General features: G+C 50.8%; 6 protein-coding genes across 6 annotated transcripts; all 6 read right to left on the reverse strand.

Moving 5' to 3' along the window:
• Positions 1-231: 231 nt before the first annotated feature.
• N7482_009878 (uncharacterized protein) lies at positions 232-2,329 on the reverse strand (the record flags this gene model as incomplete). Its single annotated transcript, XM_056692002.1, has 4 exons — positions 232-1,227; positions 1,287-1,522; positions 1,572-1,840; positions 1,893-2,329. The coding sequence occupies 4 exons, from the start codon at positions 2,327-2,329 to the stop codon at positions 232-234; spliced, it is 1,938 nt and encodes a 645-aa protein (XP_056539708.1).
• Positions 2,330-5,642: 3,313 nt separating this feature from the next.
• Positions 5,643-7,685, reverse strand: N7482_009879 (uncharacterized protein; the record flags this gene model as incomplete). The annotated part of the gene is made up of 4 exons (XM_056692003.1): positions 5,643-5,680; positions 5,723-6,157; positions 6,228-6,550; positions 6,754-7,685. 4 exons carry the CDS (start codon positions 7,683-7,685, stop codon positions 5,643-5,645), a joined length of 1,728 nt encoding a protein of 575 aa, XP_056539709.1.
• A 2,168-nt stretch (positions 7,686-9,853) lies between these two features.
• N7482_009880 (uncharacterized protein) lies at positions 9,854-11,034 on the reverse strand (the record flags this gene model as incomplete). Its single annotated transcript, XM_056692004.1, has 3 exons — positions 9,854-10,147; positions 10,200-10,462; positions 10,614-11,034. The coding sequence occupies 3 exons, from the start codon at positions 11,032-11,034 to the stop codon at positions 9,854-9,856; spliced, it is 978 nt and encodes a 325-aa protein (XP_056539710.1).
• A 2,631-nt stretch (positions 11,035-13,665) lies between these two features.
• N7482_009881 (putative C6 transcription factor (OTam)) lies at positions 13,666-15,878 on the reverse strand (the record flags this gene model as incomplete). The annotated part of the gene is made up of 2 exons (XM_056692005.1): positions 13,666-15,406; positions 15,496-15,878. The coding sequence occupies 2 exons, from the start codon at positions 15,876-15,878 to the stop codon at positions 13,666-13,668; spliced, it is 2,124 nt and encodes a 707-aa protein (XP_056539711.1).
• A 2,096-nt stretch (positions 15,879-17,974) lies between these two features.
• Positions 17,975-18,703, reverse strand: N7482_009882 (DNA-directed RNA polymerase II subunit RPB4; the record flags this gene model as incomplete). The annotated part of the gene is made up of 3 exons (XM_056692006.1): positions 17,975-18,102; positions 18,293-18,420; positions 18,513-18,703. 3 exons carry the CDS (start codon positions 18,701-18,703, stop codon positions 17,975-17,977), a joined length of 447 nt encoding a protein of 148 aa, XP_056539712.1.
• Positions 18,704-19,012: 309 nt separating this feature from the next.
• On the reverse strand, positions 19,013-20,629 carry trm5 (tRNA (guanine) methyltransferase; the record flags this gene model as incomplete). Its single annotated transcript, XM_056692007.1, has 4 exons — positions 19,013-19,980; positions 20,037-20,111; positions 20,170-20,271; positions 20,338-20,629. 4 exons carry the CDS (start codon positions 20,627-20,629, stop codon positions 19,013-19,015), a joined length of 1,437 nt encoding a protein of 478 aa, XP_056539713.1.
• Positions 20,630-21,060: the final 431 nt, after the last annotated feature.

Here is a 21,060-nt window from a genome sequence, read left to right on the forward strand (position 1 = left end):
AACGCTGCAGAGTCAAAATAACTTTCTTCATCACCCCGGAAAGACTGATCGGGGAAAGCGGTTCTTTGAGGGATGTCAGAGGTCGCGCTGGTTCGTTTTCGAATGCCGGGTTCATTACTGTAATAGACTCTTCCAAGTGATGAAGACCCCCACAGTACATGGTTCCTGAGTGGTGTGGATGTCGGAGAAAACCAACTGACCACTAGCGCTTTCTTGTCTTTCTTGCCGATTTCAGAACTCTTCATCACCCTGCCATGAACCCGGCATCACCGGAGGGGACCTCTCAGCCCATTGGAAGAACACACTAACCACATCCTCGCTGAGCCATGGATTTTGCTCCCAATCCCAAAGTATCTTCCAGTCTCGGGGAAGAGGCCCAGTGTGGATGGACGCTAATCGTGGCCCCTTCCCATCACACGCTAGAAGAGTCCAGGAAGCATTCTGAAGCGCCCATCCCTCATCAAACATCTTCCGCTCCCACCACCCGTATGAAGCCAGGTTCACACCCGCAGCTTGCAAGTCCTCGAGCCAGAACACTAATGCGCTCTCGAGCTGGCGTTTATTCTGTCGGACCTCCCGCCTCTCCACCGGCACCAGCCATCTCGCATCCATCAATCCCGCAAACAACGGCGTGGTCGCTTCCCAGAACTCGTTTCCCTGTCGACTGAGATCTCTAGCTCGCAACCCTCTGAATAACCAACGAGCAAGCCTCCTCCACTCAGAGGATTTGGTTTTCATGTGCTGCGCGTTTGACCCTCCAGAGACATGCCGGAAGTAGACCTTTGCAAACTCGTGAAGCGAGCCCACAGTGGCCCCGTGTAATTGGTGTCGTACAGTCTCGGCATCTGATACTTCGCGAACAAATATATCTAATAGAACCTTCGCGTCAACATACTCCCAGGTAATCGACGTGAACCGGGCATCAAGGGTAACCAAGGGCGACTCCGCCTTCACTAAGTCCCATAGGCCGGGTACGCTCCAAAGAAAGCGGTGCAGAGTGCTTTTCCGGTAGTAGTCAGCTCTTGGGAGGAAAAAGGCGCATGCGGCATCGGATAGGTCGTCGGTGGATTTGATGAAGCGGTATACGCTCACGATATCACTGGCTTCGTCGTTGTTTCGACAGAGATAGTAGAGCGGTGTGTATCCGTCGGCACTTGTTTCGTGCATGCTGAGACCTGAGCGCATGAGGTATGTGATTGTGTCGAGATCGCCTTGAAATGCGGCGTACTACCCTTCGTTAGTGGGAGCGCTCTTTTGTGGGAGGCGCCGGCGGACTGGTAACTCACGTGTAGTAGCGTCCATCCGCGCGGATCGCGGTCATACAACGATGCCCTACGCTCATTAAACAGAGGAATCATGGCCGAGAGGTCACCGTCAGAGGCAGTGTCGAAGACGTCCGTATCAAACGCCCTCACTGTCCAGTGTCGAAGGTTGTACGTCCACCCATTGCTGGCTCGTTTGGCACATATATCCCATACAGACCGGGTCAGCCATGCGGGCAGCTGTATTCGCGCACGGTAGACTTGGAAGTGTTAGTTTGGATGTCAAAGACATCGTCTCGTCCGACTGACCTTCTTCGCCTGGGAGAGTTGCAGTCGAATCCACGATGGAGGATTTTGATGAGTAGCTTCCAAAAATTGAATACGTCCAGGGCAGACTCGGATGCTCTTTGTTTAGTGCGACCCATCCCTCCTCCGTTGTTGTCTCTTTGCTCCTCGTACTAGTAATCCTTGTGCTTGGTATTACTTTGGCGCTGTGTGAAGATTGCCCCTGGGTATTAAGGCCAGCAGTCGACGCTATCTGACCGGCAATTAAAGCTGGCTGCTGCCTAACCAACGCTCTAGTACACGTTAGCAAGCCGAGTCCTTCAACAGCAGCAGGGGAAAACATACATCGCATACGTCTGCTGAGCAATCCCAAGCAGTTGCATCGCATCTCGTATCTCATCCTCAAGCCGGCGTGCCACCTCCTTCCCAAAAACAGCCTTGATCCTTGCTCTGTTTCTGGTGAACCTTTCTTTATCTGCGACGCGCTGTCCTAAATCGTCCACGAGCGCATCGAGCTTGTCCTTCGCACTTTTGCAGTAATGGATGCTTAGTTTGATGGCACTGTTGCTCGCGAACAGTTGCTGGTCGCGGCTGAGCTCCGTATCTAAGTCGCCTAACACTGACTGCACCAAGGCTAGACGGTCTAGTAATGAATTGATATACTCGGGCACTTGATGCACCTCGTTCCATAGGCGCTTGAGGGCTACGATGCCCTTGGCCGCTTTGGCAGTGGTGCCGGCTAGGGTTATTGCGCTGGCTACTACGCCTATTATCTCTGCCATTGTGTCATTACCGACCGACAGGGGTAACTTTCACGGGTAGGGTCTTTGCTGTCGTGCTCAAGGGGATGGTGACGAGATTAACAATGTCGCAACTAGACTTGCATCACTTCGCTCACGAAGCAGCATTCAACCAGTTGCGGATGGAAGCTATGCCGTGCTACCGTTGATATGGTGAAAAGTCTGACGCCCCATCGTGTAGATAAGATGTTTTGCTTTTCTCCCGAGTTAGTTCGTGACCACAACTGCCCATCATTTCTTAGCCCTTCCCAAGGCAGCCAGCCCCGACTCTGATAACAATGCCAAGACCTGGGCATTCACAGCCTTGCAGCGCATCCATGGCCTGGCTTGATATGGCGGTCCAACGTGGAACCACATGAACCCTGTACTAACCCAACACGGTTCAAGGATCCTGTTGTGTGGCTACCACGTGAACAAATGGATAATCCCATCCCTGAGCTGCTGAGCTGCGTGGGTGTAAGGATAATCTAGGAGGTGCGTTGGCCTCGTATTCCCACCCACCTGCACCTCCTTGTCCTGAGGCTCAAGTCCAAACCTCGGTACTTAATGCAGCCCTCCCTGTGTGCTACTCCACTAAGATTACAGTTCCCTCGCCATCAACTCGCTGCTTTCCGGTTGCCCCTGCCAGATTAACATTACTGGAAGTCCACAGCCAACAATGTGTCAACAAGAATACAAGCTCCACAAATACTCATGCGGCAGCCCCAACACCAAAGAAATAACCCACACAACCCAGTGCAAGAAGTTAGGCAGTAAGGCATGCGAGAAGCAAAAGAAAAATGCCAGGTGCATTGCAACGATCCAGCACCAGAAATGCGGGACATGTACGGTGTGCGATAATGAGAAGACGCAGAAGAGGGTGCAAAAGGCGAACAACCAGATTACTCAGGTTGAACGGGACCTGTGGGTTTGACCCAGTTTCTAAATACACTGCTTCACTGCAGTAGATATGTTTCGTTTGCTTGCTACTGTTTCGTGGCATAGGCGCTTAGCTGACCTAGTGGTTATTCTAATAGTGGCCCTCGCGCGAATCTGAATCCTACGAGGGGCCAATAGTGAATCTGCAATATGGGCGCTGTGTTGAATGCATGTCAAGGGAGATATAAATGCACCGGCCTAATTTTTGTCCTGGTATTTATCGGGGACGCTTGGGGCTGACATGGGCCAGGATTATAGAAGATATGACAACTAGTTAGTTCGTACTATCGCTTCCGGTCACGCACTATTGGGTGGGAATATACGCTGTTCAATCTGCAAGATCTATCCTAACTAAATAAGAGCGAGCCTAACGTTGATTCTCCGAGAAAGAATGTTCCTGGGTATTGATAACGCTTCTCCTCCTTTATATTATCGCCCTGAGTAACACACGGATAGTGCCGGTCATAACCCCCTTCGTCATCGTCGTTTCTTATCCGCTATCGGATCGTTCGCGTCGGAGTCATTGGTACGGATCCTATCGCCAGGAAGCAACCGATAAAACGTGGATTGCTATCTTGCTTCTGATTCGGAGGCTTTACGATATTGAACCCGTTTACACCCGGCATTCTCCAGCTCTTGCGGGAATTGTTGGGCAATCTCATCTCATTACGAATTCCAACCAAGAAGGGTGCAAATACAGATATTTTCGTTTTCAGTTTCCGAAGTATACTCTTCGAAATTATTTTCAGCCCCTAAATGCCAAATGCCGCTAATACGTATATAGATTATGCAAATTTATGCGTGTATCATATATTGAACTCATAAAGTCATAACGGTCATCTGATTAATGTTTCAGCTGCAGTATGTACACAGGTAATGACAAGAGGGGAACAAGATCTGTGACCCGGAAAATGCTTGCTGACCGGGATGCTCAGATTAATGCTGAAGGTACTTGAGGGCAAGCTCCTGTTTGGGACCATGTCTACAGACTAATGCGTTGTCCTGGAAAGCAATGCGATTTGGGCAAATGGTGCTGGCAGGATCCTGTGGGCAAGAAGCATTACAGCCTTGAGACCCATCATTTGATTGATTTGGTAAATACGTCCGAGACGAGCATGGCACCCAGGAAACCAATGATGATGTTCCCGACCGGATGCGTAAACAGCTCTATGCAGAGGACAGGATTCGGGGTTTTTTGTTGAATTTCTCACACAAAATGGGGACATATTGGGCATTGCGCGACGTTTTTGTGATATAAGAGACTGGGTTGAAAAATGCGAGGGAGGTTCATGAAAGTCCACGGTTCAATGTTGGAGATATATAATCTATGGCGCCGGCTGTGCGGATTTTCATGCATGTTCAGCGCATGCTTTTGCAACCAAACTATTTGGATTCTGTAAATCCGATAAACATGTTGAAAATGATGCATAAAATAACACATGGTTTAGTCAAGCGAAGGCCAACCAAACCATGATTGATATACATGCCAAGCATTGGAAAGTTGTGCTTTCATGTTCGTAGATTTGGCATAGATGAATAATTCAAGCCAATGATCTGCATGGTGCCCAGCAGCCTCACTCCTGTCTTACCCCGCTTTCCACCAACGTCAAGGCGAAGCGCTTTCATTCACGTTTTCGCTTCAGCCTTTTCATTTGCGTCTGAGATTTTGATTCGCGTGCAAAATCAGATTTATATGAACCGTATCGACATGAAATAAATCTTCAAGGCCCCGCTGTCACTTGAACGCCCACGACGTCAGACCCAGATCAGTACACTGTTGGTTGGATATGTGCCTTGGAAACAGAATATGTCGCTGCCCGAGCATTTCTTGATAAAAAACATAGTCGTCCGGAAACGCTTTCGCCAAATGATAACAATCACTACACGCTGGGAGAAGTAGCGGGTCATCAGGTTGCTATTGCGGTTCTGGGGAAAACTATGGATTTTCCATTGCAGCACCGTGGCTAGGCTGGCTCCGTTCGAATTTCTATCCCGCACGTTTACACAATTTTTGGGCGCGATTGATCTCGGCCAAAGAAAAACAGCCGGGAAAAACGTCGGAATATAACATGCGGCATACCTGGGGCGACATCTTTGTAAAATCGCAGATCCCACATGAGAAAATGTATCCAATAAAGCCATTCTTCATGGGGTTTGCACTAGAATAATGAGTGGTTAATCGAGATCCAAAACAAGCGATACGGCTTCGATACGGCTTCGTATGAGCACTTTGGACTATACATCTACGATGGCTTCTAGCGCGCTAGAAATGAGAGGCTATCTTTATGTCACAAGTTTTGAGATACGTCCAGGCTTGCTGAATCTCCCTCGGAAGCTATAATTCATCAAAGGGGCTGTGCTTGTCCATAATAATTGTTCATTCGTCTCTAGCCTCTCCAGCGCGGAGTGGAATAGCTTGAGGTGAAGCAGTCAAAAGCACAGAACTTGGTGGCATACCTTCTTCATCTTCCCGCCAAAGGTCCATACCCACGTACGCTGCCTTTTGGAGGGCCAAAGTTTCCTCCATTTCCCACTGGTCCCGCATGTACCTCGATTTCCCTCGGCGCAGCCAGCCCACAACCGTATCAATTGTCAGTCCAATGATAACAATGATCCCACAGAGCATGAGTGTTACGGCGAGTCCAAGAATTGAGAAATTCTCATATCCCGAAGCTCTGGGCACGAGCTGGTTATTGCACTGGGATTGTGCGTATTTATTCTGAGGTTTGGTGATGTGCCACCCTCCAGATGGCAGATTTTTCGGTCCGGCGGCCCACTCGACGATTTGGGATTGATCTTTGGCGAGAGACGTTGCGAACCAGGTCGATACTTCGATTTGCCATTGGTTTGGTGGAATGTATGTTTGAATATTTTGGTAGGCCATCATAGATGCTAGAGTTAGGAAGGAGTACTATTAGCTTGTAATTATGCTTTCTGAAAGAACGCAGCTGTTCGAACTTACCATTGAGAGCGGCGCCTCCTCGTCCATTCACGTTGGAAGAAATGCCATTATCGATCACCGTACTGAGAAGTCGTGAGGCAGTCATAACCTGATGAATATTGAACCCCAGCGATCCAATCTTTGTAGTAAAGGCCTGATGCAATGCACTCCCGATACCACCCAGCGTGGTGCAGCCAGAATCTCCAGCTTTATTCGGATTGCACACCTGATATTGGTCAATGCATCCCAAGAGATTGATTTCATAGCTCTTGGACCACATAACCAGGGTAGTGTTTGTTTCTGCCATTGTTTCGTTGATCTGAGCTGTCATCCATGGATCGTCGCTGCATTCAAGGTATTTAATATCATTCTGGTTCAACATCATCAGGGTTATATCGGAATCGGTTTGATTTTAAAAAGGGTGCTGGCTCCCATGCGGGAGATATGGTGTGTAGAATGCCAGTGGGATCGGCATTGGCATATTGGACCCTGGAATTCCAGGTCAGACTAAGTTTCTTCTTATGTTTGGGAGCCTATGATTACTTACTCCAACGTATATCCAAAACTATCCGAGTTTGGAGCTGGTGTGTACACAAACGTATAATTATCGCCTAACGCAGGTTGTGATCCAGCGTTGACATAGATGACTTCTCCGAACGTTGAGTCATTCGTTACTGTGGCAAGAGCAGCTCCATGGTGGATTGGCGCGCAGGTACAAACTCGTCGGAACTTTAGCCTTTCTTCGGGTGGCGCATTGATGCCAAAGTCTTTATGTGAGTCCAATAGACCAGTATCCATCTGAAATGCAGATTGATTGTTGTAGGCGCACATATTGTCTCCAAATGGACAGGATGTGTTCGAATTAGTGGTGAATGGTAGGTATGGGCGAGGAAATGTCCTACAAGTCGGCCCATTGGGGTCCCCCTGGTAGCATTGTCGAACGTATGTCGCCGCGTCATAGGTATCCAAAAGGCCTTTTGTAATCAGAGGGGATATCACTCCCGCGACGACATCGACCTCAAACCCTCCACAGTCTGAACTAAGAGTAAGGGTGGACGCACTTGCAAGCTTGGAGATGTAACTTGTAAAGAGACCGGAGAGACTGAAAAGTAGGAGAGTGAGGATTGCAAATGTTGAAAAAGGCAAGGATCGCAAGAAGCGCTTGGACGCTTTGCGCTGGTTTGCAAATGGAAGCAACAGTAACGCCCAGGCCGCAGCTAGAGTACCCTTATTGCGAAGTATAACTTGGCGTTGGTGGTGCAGAGCATCCCGTTTTTTCCAAACCTTGGTAGTAAAGGCTTGATGAATTGTAAAGGCGAGGATGTTCCAGAACAAACTTCCAGCGGAAGAAACGACCACGGCCAAGGAAGCAGTGAGAATTCCCGCCCATTTCTGGGATAAAGTCACCGTTGCCCCACAGATAGCGCCCTCAGACCAGTCTATCCAGACCCCAGTATAGGTATATGTGCCGTTGGACATTTCTATAGACGTCCAATTCAGTTGCCTTTGGAAAGCTTGTCTCCGGGAAAAGATTCCTGACAGGAGCAGCACTTCTGGGTCACTGACAGACTTTATGAATGACATAGCCGTCCGGCAATAATATGCCATGACGCTCGGGGCAGGCGATTGAAAGGCAATTGGACATTATTTGCTAACCAGGATTCGTTGAGATGCTAATTGTTCACAGGGTCTCAGCCACATGCGTTCAGGACCTTGAGCTTGAGCTGGCGGATTCGGCGCCATACTATTGAACAGGGGCGCTCCGAGACGTATCCAAGAACAGCTAAACCTTCTTTAGTCGCTGGATTTGACCACCGGCTGGCGTACAGCCATTTTCAATGCCACCCTTCGCGCCTCTGCTCCCGAATCATGTCATCTCTCTTTAAAGTACGGTATCGAATGATTGTGCCTTACTTACTGGACCCTATGGTCGAAAGCTGGATAGTTGCACAGTGCAGAGTGCCCACATCTTGCAATACGGGGCCCACATACTTAGCGGGGGACCTCTCGCCTAGAGATACCGTACCCGAAGCCCCTAGCGGCGCCATGCAGTCAGCCGCCAGTGCCCAAGGGCCCGAAATCGCTTAAAATATGCGAATTCGGGTTAGACTCACAACAGGTTCTCAGCCCTCGATCCATTGAATGACCTTAAAGGACATGCATGTAGTTGTCGACACCAATATGGATGAGATCTAAAGCCAGATCCAAAGGGAGACTTCCTTATAATATTCTTGCAATGTGAGTCTTGTCAAGATTCAAATATGTGAATGCCGGTCATGGCGGCGGTAGTGCACACTCTGGGATTCAGCCACTGGCGCCCTCAAGGACACCTTGGAGGGCCACCTGGGAGGGCCACCCGGATCCAGTCTGGTCTGTTGAATTCTCACCTAACGGCCGGTGGCTGGCATCCAGCTCCAATAATTTCCACGGCAGAACGATCGAGCTCTGGGAGCTTACTACTAGCGCGCTTAAGGACACTATAAGTATAAGGGATATGTTAGATCCCCTGGGGGAATTCTATAGCAAAGCCTGGCATGAACGCTTGCCGTCAAATTCCTTCGAAACAAAGCCTGTGATATCTCTGCAGGTAAATCGATGGGTTGCTATTCAGAATCAAAGTGAGTTATGGCTCCCTCCTGACTATCAGCCCATCGATTGGGCAATCAAAGATGCTACTATTGCACTTGCCTGCAAAAATGGCATCACTTTCTTGATCGCTCTTACGTTTCAATGCTCGCCCGTGAGCTACAACTGCAATGGTTGGGATGGGGAACACGAAGGGAAATGCGTGAAGACGAATGCTCTGGTGCTGGCCGCAGCAGCCTTGAATATTGTGCTGGATGCCTGGGTTATCTCCCTTCCTATCCCGAAGGTGCTGTATCTCCAGACCTCCATCACTACAAAACTTCAGGTTGTGTTTATGTTTTCTGTGGCTTTCTTATAAGTTGCCCTGTTCCTCTCCCCCGCTCTCTCTTCCCACCCTTTCCGTAACCATGCGATAGACACAAAATACTGATATCCAGTTATTGGAATAGGATCACAGGTGTCAGCATCTACCGGACGGTAATGCTAAAAATCTTCGCCACGAGCACAAATCCAACCTGTACGCTACCTACCACTCAAATCCCTTTCCTTCCCATGGATTCATGAACTAATCACAAGATTCAATGCAGGGGACAATGCCGCTGGCGGTTACTGGTCTGTGATTGAAGTCGACGTGGGAGTTTTCTGTGTCTGCATGCCGGCCATGCGGTCCTTGCTCGGTCGCCTACTCCCTTCAGTGTTCGGCTCAACGAAGGGGAATGGTAGTATGGGACATATGAGTAGCCAGAGGAAGATCCGGATCCCTGATAGTGCTCCAAACACTAGCTCTGTTCAGCTAGTGGAGATAGATCATATGGGGCACATGAAGGGCCACGAAGGTGTTCTATAGCATGTCCTTCCATTTCGAGAATTCAACCAACTGAATGAGTCCCTATTCGTCCTATATCTCTTGAAGACATCAGGCAGAATTTTAGATCGAAGGTTGATATGGTTTCTAGCTTAAGTATTAGAGCCCATCCATAGATGGAAGAGATAGTCTCATTCCATGATAAGTGACTTCAGGGCAAGCAGAATAAGGTTGACATACATACAAGTTCCTCGAGCTATGCTGTGGCACTTCCCTCACTATGTTGCTGAATATTCTGCATAAGTTTCTCTAACATCCGAGCATCATCTCGCGTCCTTTCTTTGAGAACATTTTGCTCACTGATCCATCGCAGTCGCTCTCTCCAAAACTCCCAGCGATCTAGTGTGAACATGGTACTTCCCTTCCACAGATCAGAGTCGGGGTATTCTGATTTCACAGATTCCAGCCAGGCGAGGTCCTTCTTGTTTACAAAACGGAAGATAATATGTCCGGCGATTTGAATAAAAGGCGCCAGCGCATGCACATTAGCCTAAATTATAAAGTCAATAATTAGTTCAATTTAAGAGTCTTCCGTAACTCACGTTTAAAGATGTGATGTACCAGGTACGGTCACTCACTCGTCCAGAAGTGCTTGTTTCCTGTAACCATGATGGTAGATGATTCCATGGATCTTGCTCCAGCGTGAAACCGATGAGCCAAAATGCCCTGGCAAGTTCATGCGAAGAACATGGAGGATCCGGGGGATAGGCTACAAGATGAAGCGCATTGAATGCATTGGCGTTAACGAAGTCAGAACAGGCTTCTTCAGTAAAGGCGTCCCCGGTGTATTTCTGTTCCCGGTAACCTGCAATTGTTACATTAGCCAGCCTATACACACGGAATGAACGAGGGTATCGTCCAGGAGGCAGGGACATCAGAGATATACAACGTGGAGCCGCAATTCAGCAATGTTCACAGCGTTCCACTTCTGAGCAGCCAGAAGAATAACCACTCACGTTGGTAAGCCGTGAACCAAATCTCATCAAATGCCTCCATGTCCCTCCAGCGTTCCAGCCTTTCTTTGAATCGCCAGACGCGAATTTGCTCTTCGGTTCTGTCTATTCCTGGCAGCGCTCGTATGGCCTCTACCAACTTCAGAATGGCAGGCTGGTACTGCGGCATTTCAATCCCAACATCCCACAATAACCACCCGACGCGCTCGCCTCTATCGACAATACCACCGTGGCGGTCATCATTACAAAGGGACATAAAGTTCCGAGCAGCCTCGTTTACTGCAATGGCCTGAGGAGTCCCGTAGCGATCAACAAATTCCCACACGATTCGGATTTCGTCCATTGTTGGGGGGTCCTCGTCGTCTGCATCGGGGTGGTAGAAGCGGTCCCAAGTGTCATCTTCAAGAGTAAGAGAGAAATCCATTCTCTGGGAAGGACAAGCAATATGATGCGTTATCGGGACGTCAATGTTGCTCTTACTGTGAGTACTACTGTGTGTCGACCATCGAGTGATAGCTACCAGCTGGCATCAGGGATTAGAACGGAATAATTCATTGTCCTTCCCGTTATGGGAAGGACGCTAAGCTAAATAACGTAATTCCCGGCCGACCTGGACACCCGGCCGTCCTGGACACCCCATCAAAAAACGCGTCTTCCTGACCACCCACCTAATTCAACCACCTACTATGCTACCAAAACGCACTGAATCAGCGCAGAAATCGGCCAATCAAGAGGGCAAGGTGTTATTAGCCCTTGATGATATCAAAAATGGCCGCATCAACTCTCTCCGCGCTGCAGCGAAGCTATACGAAATACTACTCTCAACACTACACACACGCGCCTACGGCAAAACCTTACGCGTCGATAAACGCCTATCTAGCTATAAATTGACCTAATTAGAAGAGGATTCGCTTACTAAATAGGTACTCTCTATAGATTTACGTAGAGTAGCGCCTAGGCCCTCTACTGTACGAGAAATAGCTAATATTCTATTAGCTATACGTAGTGACGACCCTCCGGCTATAGTAGGTAAGAATTAGCTATTAAGCTTTATTAACCGACGAGACGAGCTTTGTTTAACCTTCTTACGACGCTACGATTATAAACGCGCCTAAAACGAAGACCTAAAATCACTACGAGCGTAGTTTGCGACCGTCTAACGTGTTATAGATGAGAATAGTATCTAACTAGGGGATATCTATAACTTTAACGAGACCGGCTTCGCTATAGGTCTTATATCTATATAACGGGTGGTTATAAGGGCTGAATATTATAGTCGGCGAGCGCTTTTATAACTAGGTAATCGTGAATAGGTTACTACGGTCGAAGTAGTAAGCGCTGACGGCTATTCGCTGCCGCCCTGCGTAATATTTAAAGGTAAAAACTTTATCGCTTCTTAGTTCGACGAATAACTCCGTCTTCTAAAAGACTAGCGTATCGAGGTCTCGCTAAACGGCTAGATAACCGACGAAATTAGCCTTCGTTAGCTATAAAAGCTCTTTATTCTAGCGACTGTAGTATATATAAAAAGGGGATATCGGCTATTAATTCTTAATAGCTACGGTAGCTATCTTATACCTCGATTCGACTAAATCTACGCTAAAAATAATATAATACTACTTTGTATACCTCCGTATAGTTCGTATCTCTTATAACCGCTTAACGTTAGGTGTTTTGCTATACTAAAACGCGTATACGGCCGCTTTATAAGCGATCTGGCTCGCTAATTATATAATACTATCGATAAATTCGACTTCCTTAATAATTACCCCCGGGTGCGTAAGGAGGCCTTTTAACTATATATTATTTAAAGTGCTTTCGTAGCTACTAGTCTTGTTCTAATTGACCCTAAACGGGTACTTTTAAAGCTTAATATCTTACTGAAAACACCGTTACTACCAAATAGCCGGCTAACCACTAGCGATAGCCAAATCGGCCTAAAAACACCGAGGACTATCGTCCAAATAGAAAAATCAGCTTCGTTGATTAAAGATCTTTAGAAATAACGATCAAACAGCCCTCCAAGCCTAATACAAACTATTTTCGATTAGCTTATTAAGGGCTATTACGAAGCGCTTTATAACACAGCGCAATTTACGTATAAAATCGCTAACCTACGCGTAGGTAATAAGAAAATGCGCCAGAAACGTATACGTTCGAATCGACAGATAGCTTATGACGGAGGCTTAACGGTTGAAGAGGGTCAACAGCTAGTTGCGCAGCTAAATTAGCTAGTTGAAGCTGATCAGGTCGTTTCGCATGAGCAGGCCGATGAGGCTATTCAACTAGCTCAGCCAGCAACCAGGGCTCTACCAAGGTGTAGTGGGTGTAGGGGAATTGGCCATAAGATCAATCAATGTAAAAATCGTCAGATATAGCTAAATTGATGCGTTTTGGTTGATATATTTTGATGCAAAAATTTCTAATGGGAGTGGGTGTCCAGGACGGCCGGGTGTCCAGGTCGGCCGGGAATTACGTTACTCCTAATGATGCTTATGTAATATGATGCCCGGTGGGGGGAATCTGTCGGGACACAACAGTCTGGTCGACCCTTCTTTACTGGGATACTTTGCTTTTGGAGGACATGAGTTCTCCTTTTCTAGACAGCCGTACGAGAGGCTTATTGAAATCCAAGATATAAATCATAATTCATTCACAATCCAATCTATCCCATTCATGTCTATACAGCCATAATCCATATCCCAAAGGAATATGACATTCCAAGTCCAAAATCGAAGCCAGATAGATATCCGGACCATATCAAATCAAATGAAGCCAAGTTTCCAAAAAAAGCCAATCCCGAGAACGCAACCGCAGATCTTCTCTGCAGCGGTGCGGAAATATATGTATGGGAGTAGATGCAATCATGCAATCATGCAAAGAGGTATTCGTTCATGTGCTTTCATGTGAATAAAAAAATCCTTAAAACGCCGAAGATGTCGTAAGCATGTTAAAAGTCAGGATATGTGGAGAAGGTAGAGAGGGAGTCGGAGATAGAGAGAAATAGAGGCGTAAGGTAGAGAGGGAAGGTATAATGGAGAGTAGGAGGTGCGATTTAAAGAGGATGCAGAGGTGTGTCCTCGCCCTCATCATCACTGATGCTAGTCGCCGGCGAGGCCAGACCCGAAATAACCGACGAGCTAGCTGCCGTCCCGCCATGCACATCGACATCGCCCATTGCGTCGTCGTAATCGCCTGGGCCCATCATGGGTCGTGCGGGCTGCTTCGTGGAGCAAGCCATCAGCTCATCGATGCCCGGCTTGGCGGGGACATGCCTATCCAGCATAGTAGCATGGTCGAGGCTCTCGAGCGCGAAGCTCATGAACTCAGCGTTCTTATGGGACACGCTGAGCGTCCAGCGGTACTCACACAGCCGCACGCGGTAGAACTCAGCCTCTTCGTGGGTCGGTGCCGTGATGCGCAGGAGCATGCCGAACGAGCCAATCAGCGAGAAGTTTGTGCGCGCGGATGCCGGCCAGAACGAGCGCAGGTGCGCGGGTCGCAGGCGGTTGACGAAATCCATAGCCGAAATGAGCCGAGTTTTCGCGGCGGAGCGGCAGATGTGCGCGAGGTAGGAGTCGGTGGCATCGCTGGCGAGCGAGCGCACAATGCAGCGATGCAGCGTGATTTCGGTGGCAAAGTAGGCCAGGTGCAGGGCGCCATTGCGTGCGAGTTCGTCTGTGATCGTCTCGACCAGCTCGCCGCTGGAGGACTCCATTTTCAGCGCCGCCGGCAGCGACGAAAACCAATCCTTCAGTCGGATCTGCGCGGGCTTCGCCTTATCCAGGATCAGGCGTGTGCGCTGGTTGCCTGCGGCACGGAAGTCCTCGATCGCCTGGAGCGTGTAAAAGCGGTCCAGGATGTCAGAGAGGATGGTCGTTAGCGCGACCATGTGGCAAAAGAGAAGGGGGCCATGGCCCACGTCGCCGTCGTCGTGGGCGGAATTCGTGCCGGACGCGAAGGCGTCTGAGAAGTCCTGCTCCACGAGGTCCTTAACCGTCCAGTTGAACGCGAAAATCTGCGAGGGTCGGCCATGCACCAGCGAGGACCATTTGTCCTGCATGTACAGCGCCCAGGCCAGGCGTTTCCGCAAACCCTTTTCCCACGTCTTCATGCGCCAGTTCGAGCAGTCCTGGTGCAGACCAAGCTCGAACCCGGCCGTGACCAGCTGCCCGTTCAACGACGCAGTGGCTAGGGTCGATTTCTGTGTCAACAGCAGACCCGCCTGCATCGTTGAGATACTCGGGAACGGCAATGACTCGACGAGCAGACTTAGCGCTGTGCTTTCCAGTCGCGAGGCGTCTGGCCTCCGCACCGTCTGTGACGCGACACCGACGTCCACAAACTTCAGCGTCAATACATACACCGCCGCCAGCAGCAGCGGAGATAATTGCCTGCGCTCGCGGTATGACTGTCTGAAGGCGTCCTCCATCAGAATGGGGAAGGATGGGTGCACGTGCTCGAAGAACTTCTCGATCAGGGTCGACCCATACGGAGCAACCAGGCTCTCGATGGTGTCCAGCGACACGGCCTGCGAGTCGCCGACGGGCACGGCATGAATGACCCGCATGAAGGTGCAGTCGTCGGCACAGCGACGGATGCGCGAGGCGGACACAGTGCACTCGTCGTACTCGTCCAGCGGGAGATACTCGAGGAGGGTGGGCTCTAGCTCGGTGGTCATACCAATGTGCTGAGTAGTTTGGTTGAAAAAGCCCGACCGGATCATGGCGTGGGAGTGCTGCGGGCGAGGAACGTCGCCCTCCGTGACTGATTGGGTGGATGGGACGGTGGAGGGTCTGGGGGCGGTAGAGTCAGCTCTATATGCTTTCTAAATAGCTACCCCGGACCACCAACGTGGCCATTGGAGTGTGCACTAGATACATACCGTTTTACGGAATCCCCGTGCTGCGGCGCAGCGTCGTCCAATTTCCTCTTCTTGGTGGGCGCCTCGGCCGGAGGGCCAGATAGGGTGAAGGTGCAGTCCTGACGGTGGAAGTCGCACGAGTAGCACTTGTGGGTAATATCGTTCATGGCGCACCGGCTGTTTCTACGAAGACAGGCGTCACAGCTTGCTCCATCCCGGCCAGGGACACGGGCTAGGGTCGAATGGCCGGACACCGGCGAGGGCGAGAGAGGGTTGGGGGTGGATGAGGCCGGATGGGCGCGGCGGCGTAGGTGGTCAGCGGGCGAGTGATGAGGCTGTGAATAACTTGGTGAGGCAGCCGGGCCAGCCGTGGGGGAGGGCTGGATGGTGATGACGGTCGCCATGGTAGGGACAGGTGGGCGGGAGAGGCTTATAGATAAACGAGATCAAACGGTTCCCACCGTAGCGGGGACTGGGCTCCGCAGGCGTCTGATAGATAATGGCGCTGGAGATTGGAGATAAATAATTGATAGGCTGCGATTCGCAAATCGAATTCGTCACCGAAGGGTCGTTTGGGGCTTTGGGCAGGATCCGGGGGGGGTGGGATGCGCCTCCACGGACGAGGTACCGGCTGGACCTCTCCAAACTCCACAATCTGGGCGGACTGAAGAACGGGATTGGGGGGCGAGAGCTTGATCAAAACCACTACGTCCGTTAGCCTGAGCCCATGACAGGGTATGGCCATTGACCGTTTGGGGCAATGAGAGATAAGACGTGGACGGGGCGGCGCACGAGGGCTTATCGCAGAAAAAAAGGAAGGTCTATCTCGGCGATCAGAAGAAAGCCCGGCACCGGAGGATAGGTAGTATCGTCAGTCGGCAGAGAGTACGCAGGGATGTCCTTGGGGCGTATGCAAGAGAGAAGTAAAATCGGTCAGTTCTCCACGGATCTATCAGGCCGACGAGCCCGCCAAAGATTGTAGCAGGATGAGATGGCGGATAGTTTGCTCCGTCATTCCTACACCAAGCAGTTCGAGATGTGTTCCGTCGTGCGTGCACCTGGCGAGAGGTGTAGAGGAGAGGAAAGCATCGAACTGGAGCTGGGGAAAGAGTCGGGGGAACGGGGAGGGTTGGTGATGACATCGCGTCGAGTATATAGATCGACCATGATTGGGATGGCACCGGTGCAGTGTTCCCGGGTTCCAGACGATCTTCTTTTTCGTCTCGTAACAGAATCGCGGCAGCCAGTCCCAGTCCAGACGGATGAATAAGAAGAATAACCATGAATAATAATTAGGCGGGCCCAATTGTCATGTCTGATAAGCTGCTCAGCCCTGATTGGCCTGCTGGGCCAGCCGCCATCATATTACGTACGATGAAACGATCTTACCTAACGAGCGTTTAACCGGGCCTACCTTAATTGCCTACACCGTAGCGACGATGATCCATGACCAGGCATGCGACACCTCCAGCGTTCCGTCCTCAATCACGAGAGGGAACAACAGGACCCCGGTTCTCCAGCCGGCCAGGATCAGTTGCAGCATGTCGTCCCACCTGAATCCTCACCACACGTACTACGGAATAGATTCACCTGCCCAGACGCACCGAGCCAGAAGCAGCCGAGGTCCTTGGATAGGCCCAATCAGAGGCCCTTGATAACGCCGTTTTACAGAGCCAATCATGGCGTCCTCAAAAAGTGGAGCATTCGGGAATCAGAGAATCTCCTGTGGGGAGGGCCACCGATCAACGGATGCACCCCAAACCTCCTCCTGCAGCCTATAGGAAGCCTCGGCCGCTGCTTACTCGATGGGGCGACGCGGCTGTGTCGGGGACTGGTTTACCTTTTTGAGTGGCGCTTTTTACTCCGTCCCTCCCGAGCTATGCAACTAGGCCCCCCGGAGAGCTATACATCATGCACTCCGTACCTTCGAGGATACCCGGCACTCCGACACTTCCCTACGCCCTGGCAAAGAGGTTAATTGTAAGGCCCCGCCCGGTGGGCCAACGGGGTCCACGGAGATGGCGAGCTGGTCCCCGGCACCTGTGCTCTCCTTCCCTGCAGAACTCCGACCCCCAGGGGCGATGGGGGAATTCGGGAGGAGCCTGGACGAGCATGTGTTCGATTATACGGAGTACGGAGCATCGAGTACAGAGGATAGAAAACATCATTGGATGAGAACGAACCAACTATCACACGAAACATCTAGGGAGTACGGAATACGGAGTACTACGGAGTCAGGCTTAAGTGATACAGATCCGTTACCCGCGAACGAGGTATTATAATTAGCAATTGGCAAGATGAACAGCACGTTGATTTGGTATATCTGCTCTATGTGCAATGCCCCCATCCGCCCGGAAATCCTCCAGGACCCATGAACCAAACGCCCAAAAAACTCCCTATGCCCCAAACAGGAGAGATCGACTGAGTCATCGCCCCACGGTCTCGTCCGAGAAACTCTGGCCCGGACGATGACTATGTCTTTCTAGAAAGATAGTCTGGCCTACTCCGTGAAATTGCGGAGCTTGGTCATCTCGTCCAGCAACTCTTGCAGCTCGGCATCGGAGATTTTGTTCTGCAGACTCGGAATGAGCGACTTGGCCTCCTCGGCGTTGTCGCAGCACAGACTCCCTATGGCAAAAGGCACCCGGGTTAGTACATCTTTCCCGGACTAAGAGAGAATGCATAACCGCCATCATCGCGACACTTCCCAAGTATACCTGGGGTATGCTCCGACGGCGGTTGGCGGACATGTACCGGGACCAAGCCCAGCCCAGCCCAGCCCAGGTCCAGACTCCAGCTTAGACCGCATTGCACTTACCCAGTTGCGACCGTTCAAACATTTCCATCTCCGTGTGCGAGTTTAGTAACCGCTCCACCGCCTTAATGTTCTCTTCGTCCTTGAACCGCGCAAACGTATCCAGGTAGTCCAATGTTTTCGTCAGGTTCCTATACATCCCCGCACCCACCGTCAGTAACTTGCCTCCATCGCGGCACAATCGAGATAGACCGGGTCGCAGGGTCGGGGTGCGATCTCGTACTCTGGCTCCTCGTACTTGTTTCCCCCGCGGCGCTTGTTCTCCAACACCTTGTGGATGACCAGGCGTGCTTCGGACAGGGAGAGCGTATGCGTGTGCTGATCGGCGCCGAGCTTGAGTGTCGACGCGGCTTCGAGCTCGCCCTGGGGCAGCGCGCGCTTGCGGTGCGTTGCCGGAGGGAGTTGGACGCTCATAGTGGGTATTCTCGGATACGGCGGGCGAAGGGATCCGAGATGTAGGCGTCGATGTGAGCTCCTGGGGGAGGGCGGCGTGGGATGTTGAAACTGCAGGTTTGGGCGGCAGTTTGGGCGGTGAGCGTGCTGCCTTTCAGGTTCCCAATCGGGTATACGATCTTTGAACCTTGCGGGAATGTCATGGATCTTCTTTTTCTGGGAGAAATAATATAATCCAGGGTATCAAGTGGTGATTTTGGTCTATCAGCTTTTTCTAGCTATATGCAACCCGTCTCCCAACGCCTCTCATGCATCTACTGCTACACACCTCTAAACCTTGCGAAATGCGACCTCAGGCGGCAGACGGAAGCTCGCGCAGAACATCTGCTTCTTGGGGCTGACCAGCCTGACGTTGTGAATGGCCAGTTCAATGGCAGCGTTGCCACTGCCTCCCACCCGGTCTTCGGGTGTGATGGTGAATCCAATCCGCTCTGAAATCCGCTCGCAGATATCCTTGTGGTCATCCACCTCGTTCTCGGAGTGGCCCGAGAAGCAGTAGACGTGAACCATCGGGAGCGGTTGGGAGGTGGTGGGTGTAAAAAGCTCCTCCTTGCCGGTGTACAGGCCTTGGAACGCGTCGAGGAACTCAATGGCAGTCGCGGGGAGATTCATGACATAGTGGTCGACAAACTGCGGGCGAGTATATTGTTGCGCGGGAGGCTGCTCGATCTCCTCGCCTCCGACCATCTTCCTCTTCCTATCCTTGCGTCCCTTGGGCTGGATCGTGACAGTCACGGGTGCTGCCCCCAAGAGCGACTTCGCCGCGGACCGGATGAATTCGCGTCCATCTTGGTTGAACGGAGTGACGAAGTCCTGGACCCTATTGCGCTTCGTCGCATCCTGCATCACCTCGTACCCGTACGGGTTCAGGTCGTTGGCCCAGACAAAGATGCGCTTTCGCCCGGCCGGCACGGCGAAGGGACCAACGCCTGCCATCACATCGCAGACCATCTGGCCAGGCTCGAACTTCTCGACAAGTCGGCGGTGCTCGGTCTCCAGGCGGCTGTTCCAGTAGACGCGCGAATAATCGAATCGGAACTCGCAGTCTTGCTCGTGCTGGATGACGTTCAGGTCATTGTCGCCTGCAAGCAGCTCGAATGGGAATGTGCGGAATTGGCTGTGCGAGCCAACATCTTCGGTCTTGTTGATGACTGTGCGGATGGCGGGGTTTTTGTCCTTTAGAATCTCTGCAATAATATATCTATATGGAAGCCAATGCTCTCGAAGATTTAGGTGCACTGTGTGTTCGTTAGTTTCAACAATCCTTGCTTGGTCAAGTTGGGCAGAAACATACGGACATGCCCCACCTGTGTAAACCCTTGGGGGACCTCTTCCATCTCTTCTGGGAGGATGGCGTGGGCAATTTCAGCTACAAAAACAATTAGTTCCAAAGCTATCATACCCATATTGAAAACTTTTCGCCATACCATAGCTCCAGTAGTCATATTCCAACACCAGATCATATGGCGACAGGGAGACAGCGCCCTTCTCCACGAGCTCGTTGATTGTCGGCGACCAACTCGACTTGTCTGGGATTGAAATAAGAACTTGCTCACGCGCATTTCGACTTTGTCCAGAATGCTTCATTCACCCACCATCATGTTTAACATCCTCCCGCAAAAGAAGGCCTTTGTGAGTCACCCCATCCTGCTCCTTAAAATCCCGCACAGTATTGAGTCGCGGCAAAGCCAGCAAATCCCGGCTCTTACCAAGTTCCTGGCGAATTTTGGAAACCTGCGAGATCTCGAAGATCTTGGCGGCGGCGATGGGCACAGTTTTGCGGAAGAATGATCGGTCGAGGGTCCGCATCGCGCGGTTGACAGGCGGGCGGAACATGGCGGGCAGTTCGCGAGGAACTTGCTGGAGCCTTTCGCTGCTTGACTCCATTGACAGGAAGGCCGTACTACGGCCTTGCGGAGGTTTGCAATATGTTTTAGAGGGTTGCTGGAGGAGAGAAGTTGCAATAGAGGCGGCGTCGATAAATTGCGTCTAAATTCCTTATCGTACACGTGACAACCGTTATCAGCCGATCTATAACGACGAATGTAGTAGGCCTCCGTTGTTTGCTTCCTGAAATTCTATGTTATTATTGCGGAACGTATGTCGGGATCTAGTACTGATTTTGAGGGGATAGTATTGGGCATAATCGATTCACGAGTACTTAGGTCTATCGGATTGGCACCAATGGAACAAATTGTATGCCGCATTTCAAACAATGAACAGTATTGCAGGTAGGTCAGTCATAAAGAAGAGCCCATACGTTTGCTCGTTATTCAATCTGCTGTGGGACCAAAGAAGCAGGGCAATACCCGAAGAAA

The sequence above is a fragment of the Penicillium canariense genome, assembly GCF_028826845.1.
Source record: "Penicillium canariense strain IBT 26290 chromosome Unknown utg000007l_segment0_segment0, whole genome shotgun sequence".
Taxonomy (NCBI): Eukaryota; Fungi; Ascomycota; class Eurotiomycetes; order Eurotiales; family Aspergillaceae; genus Penicillium; species Penicillium canariense.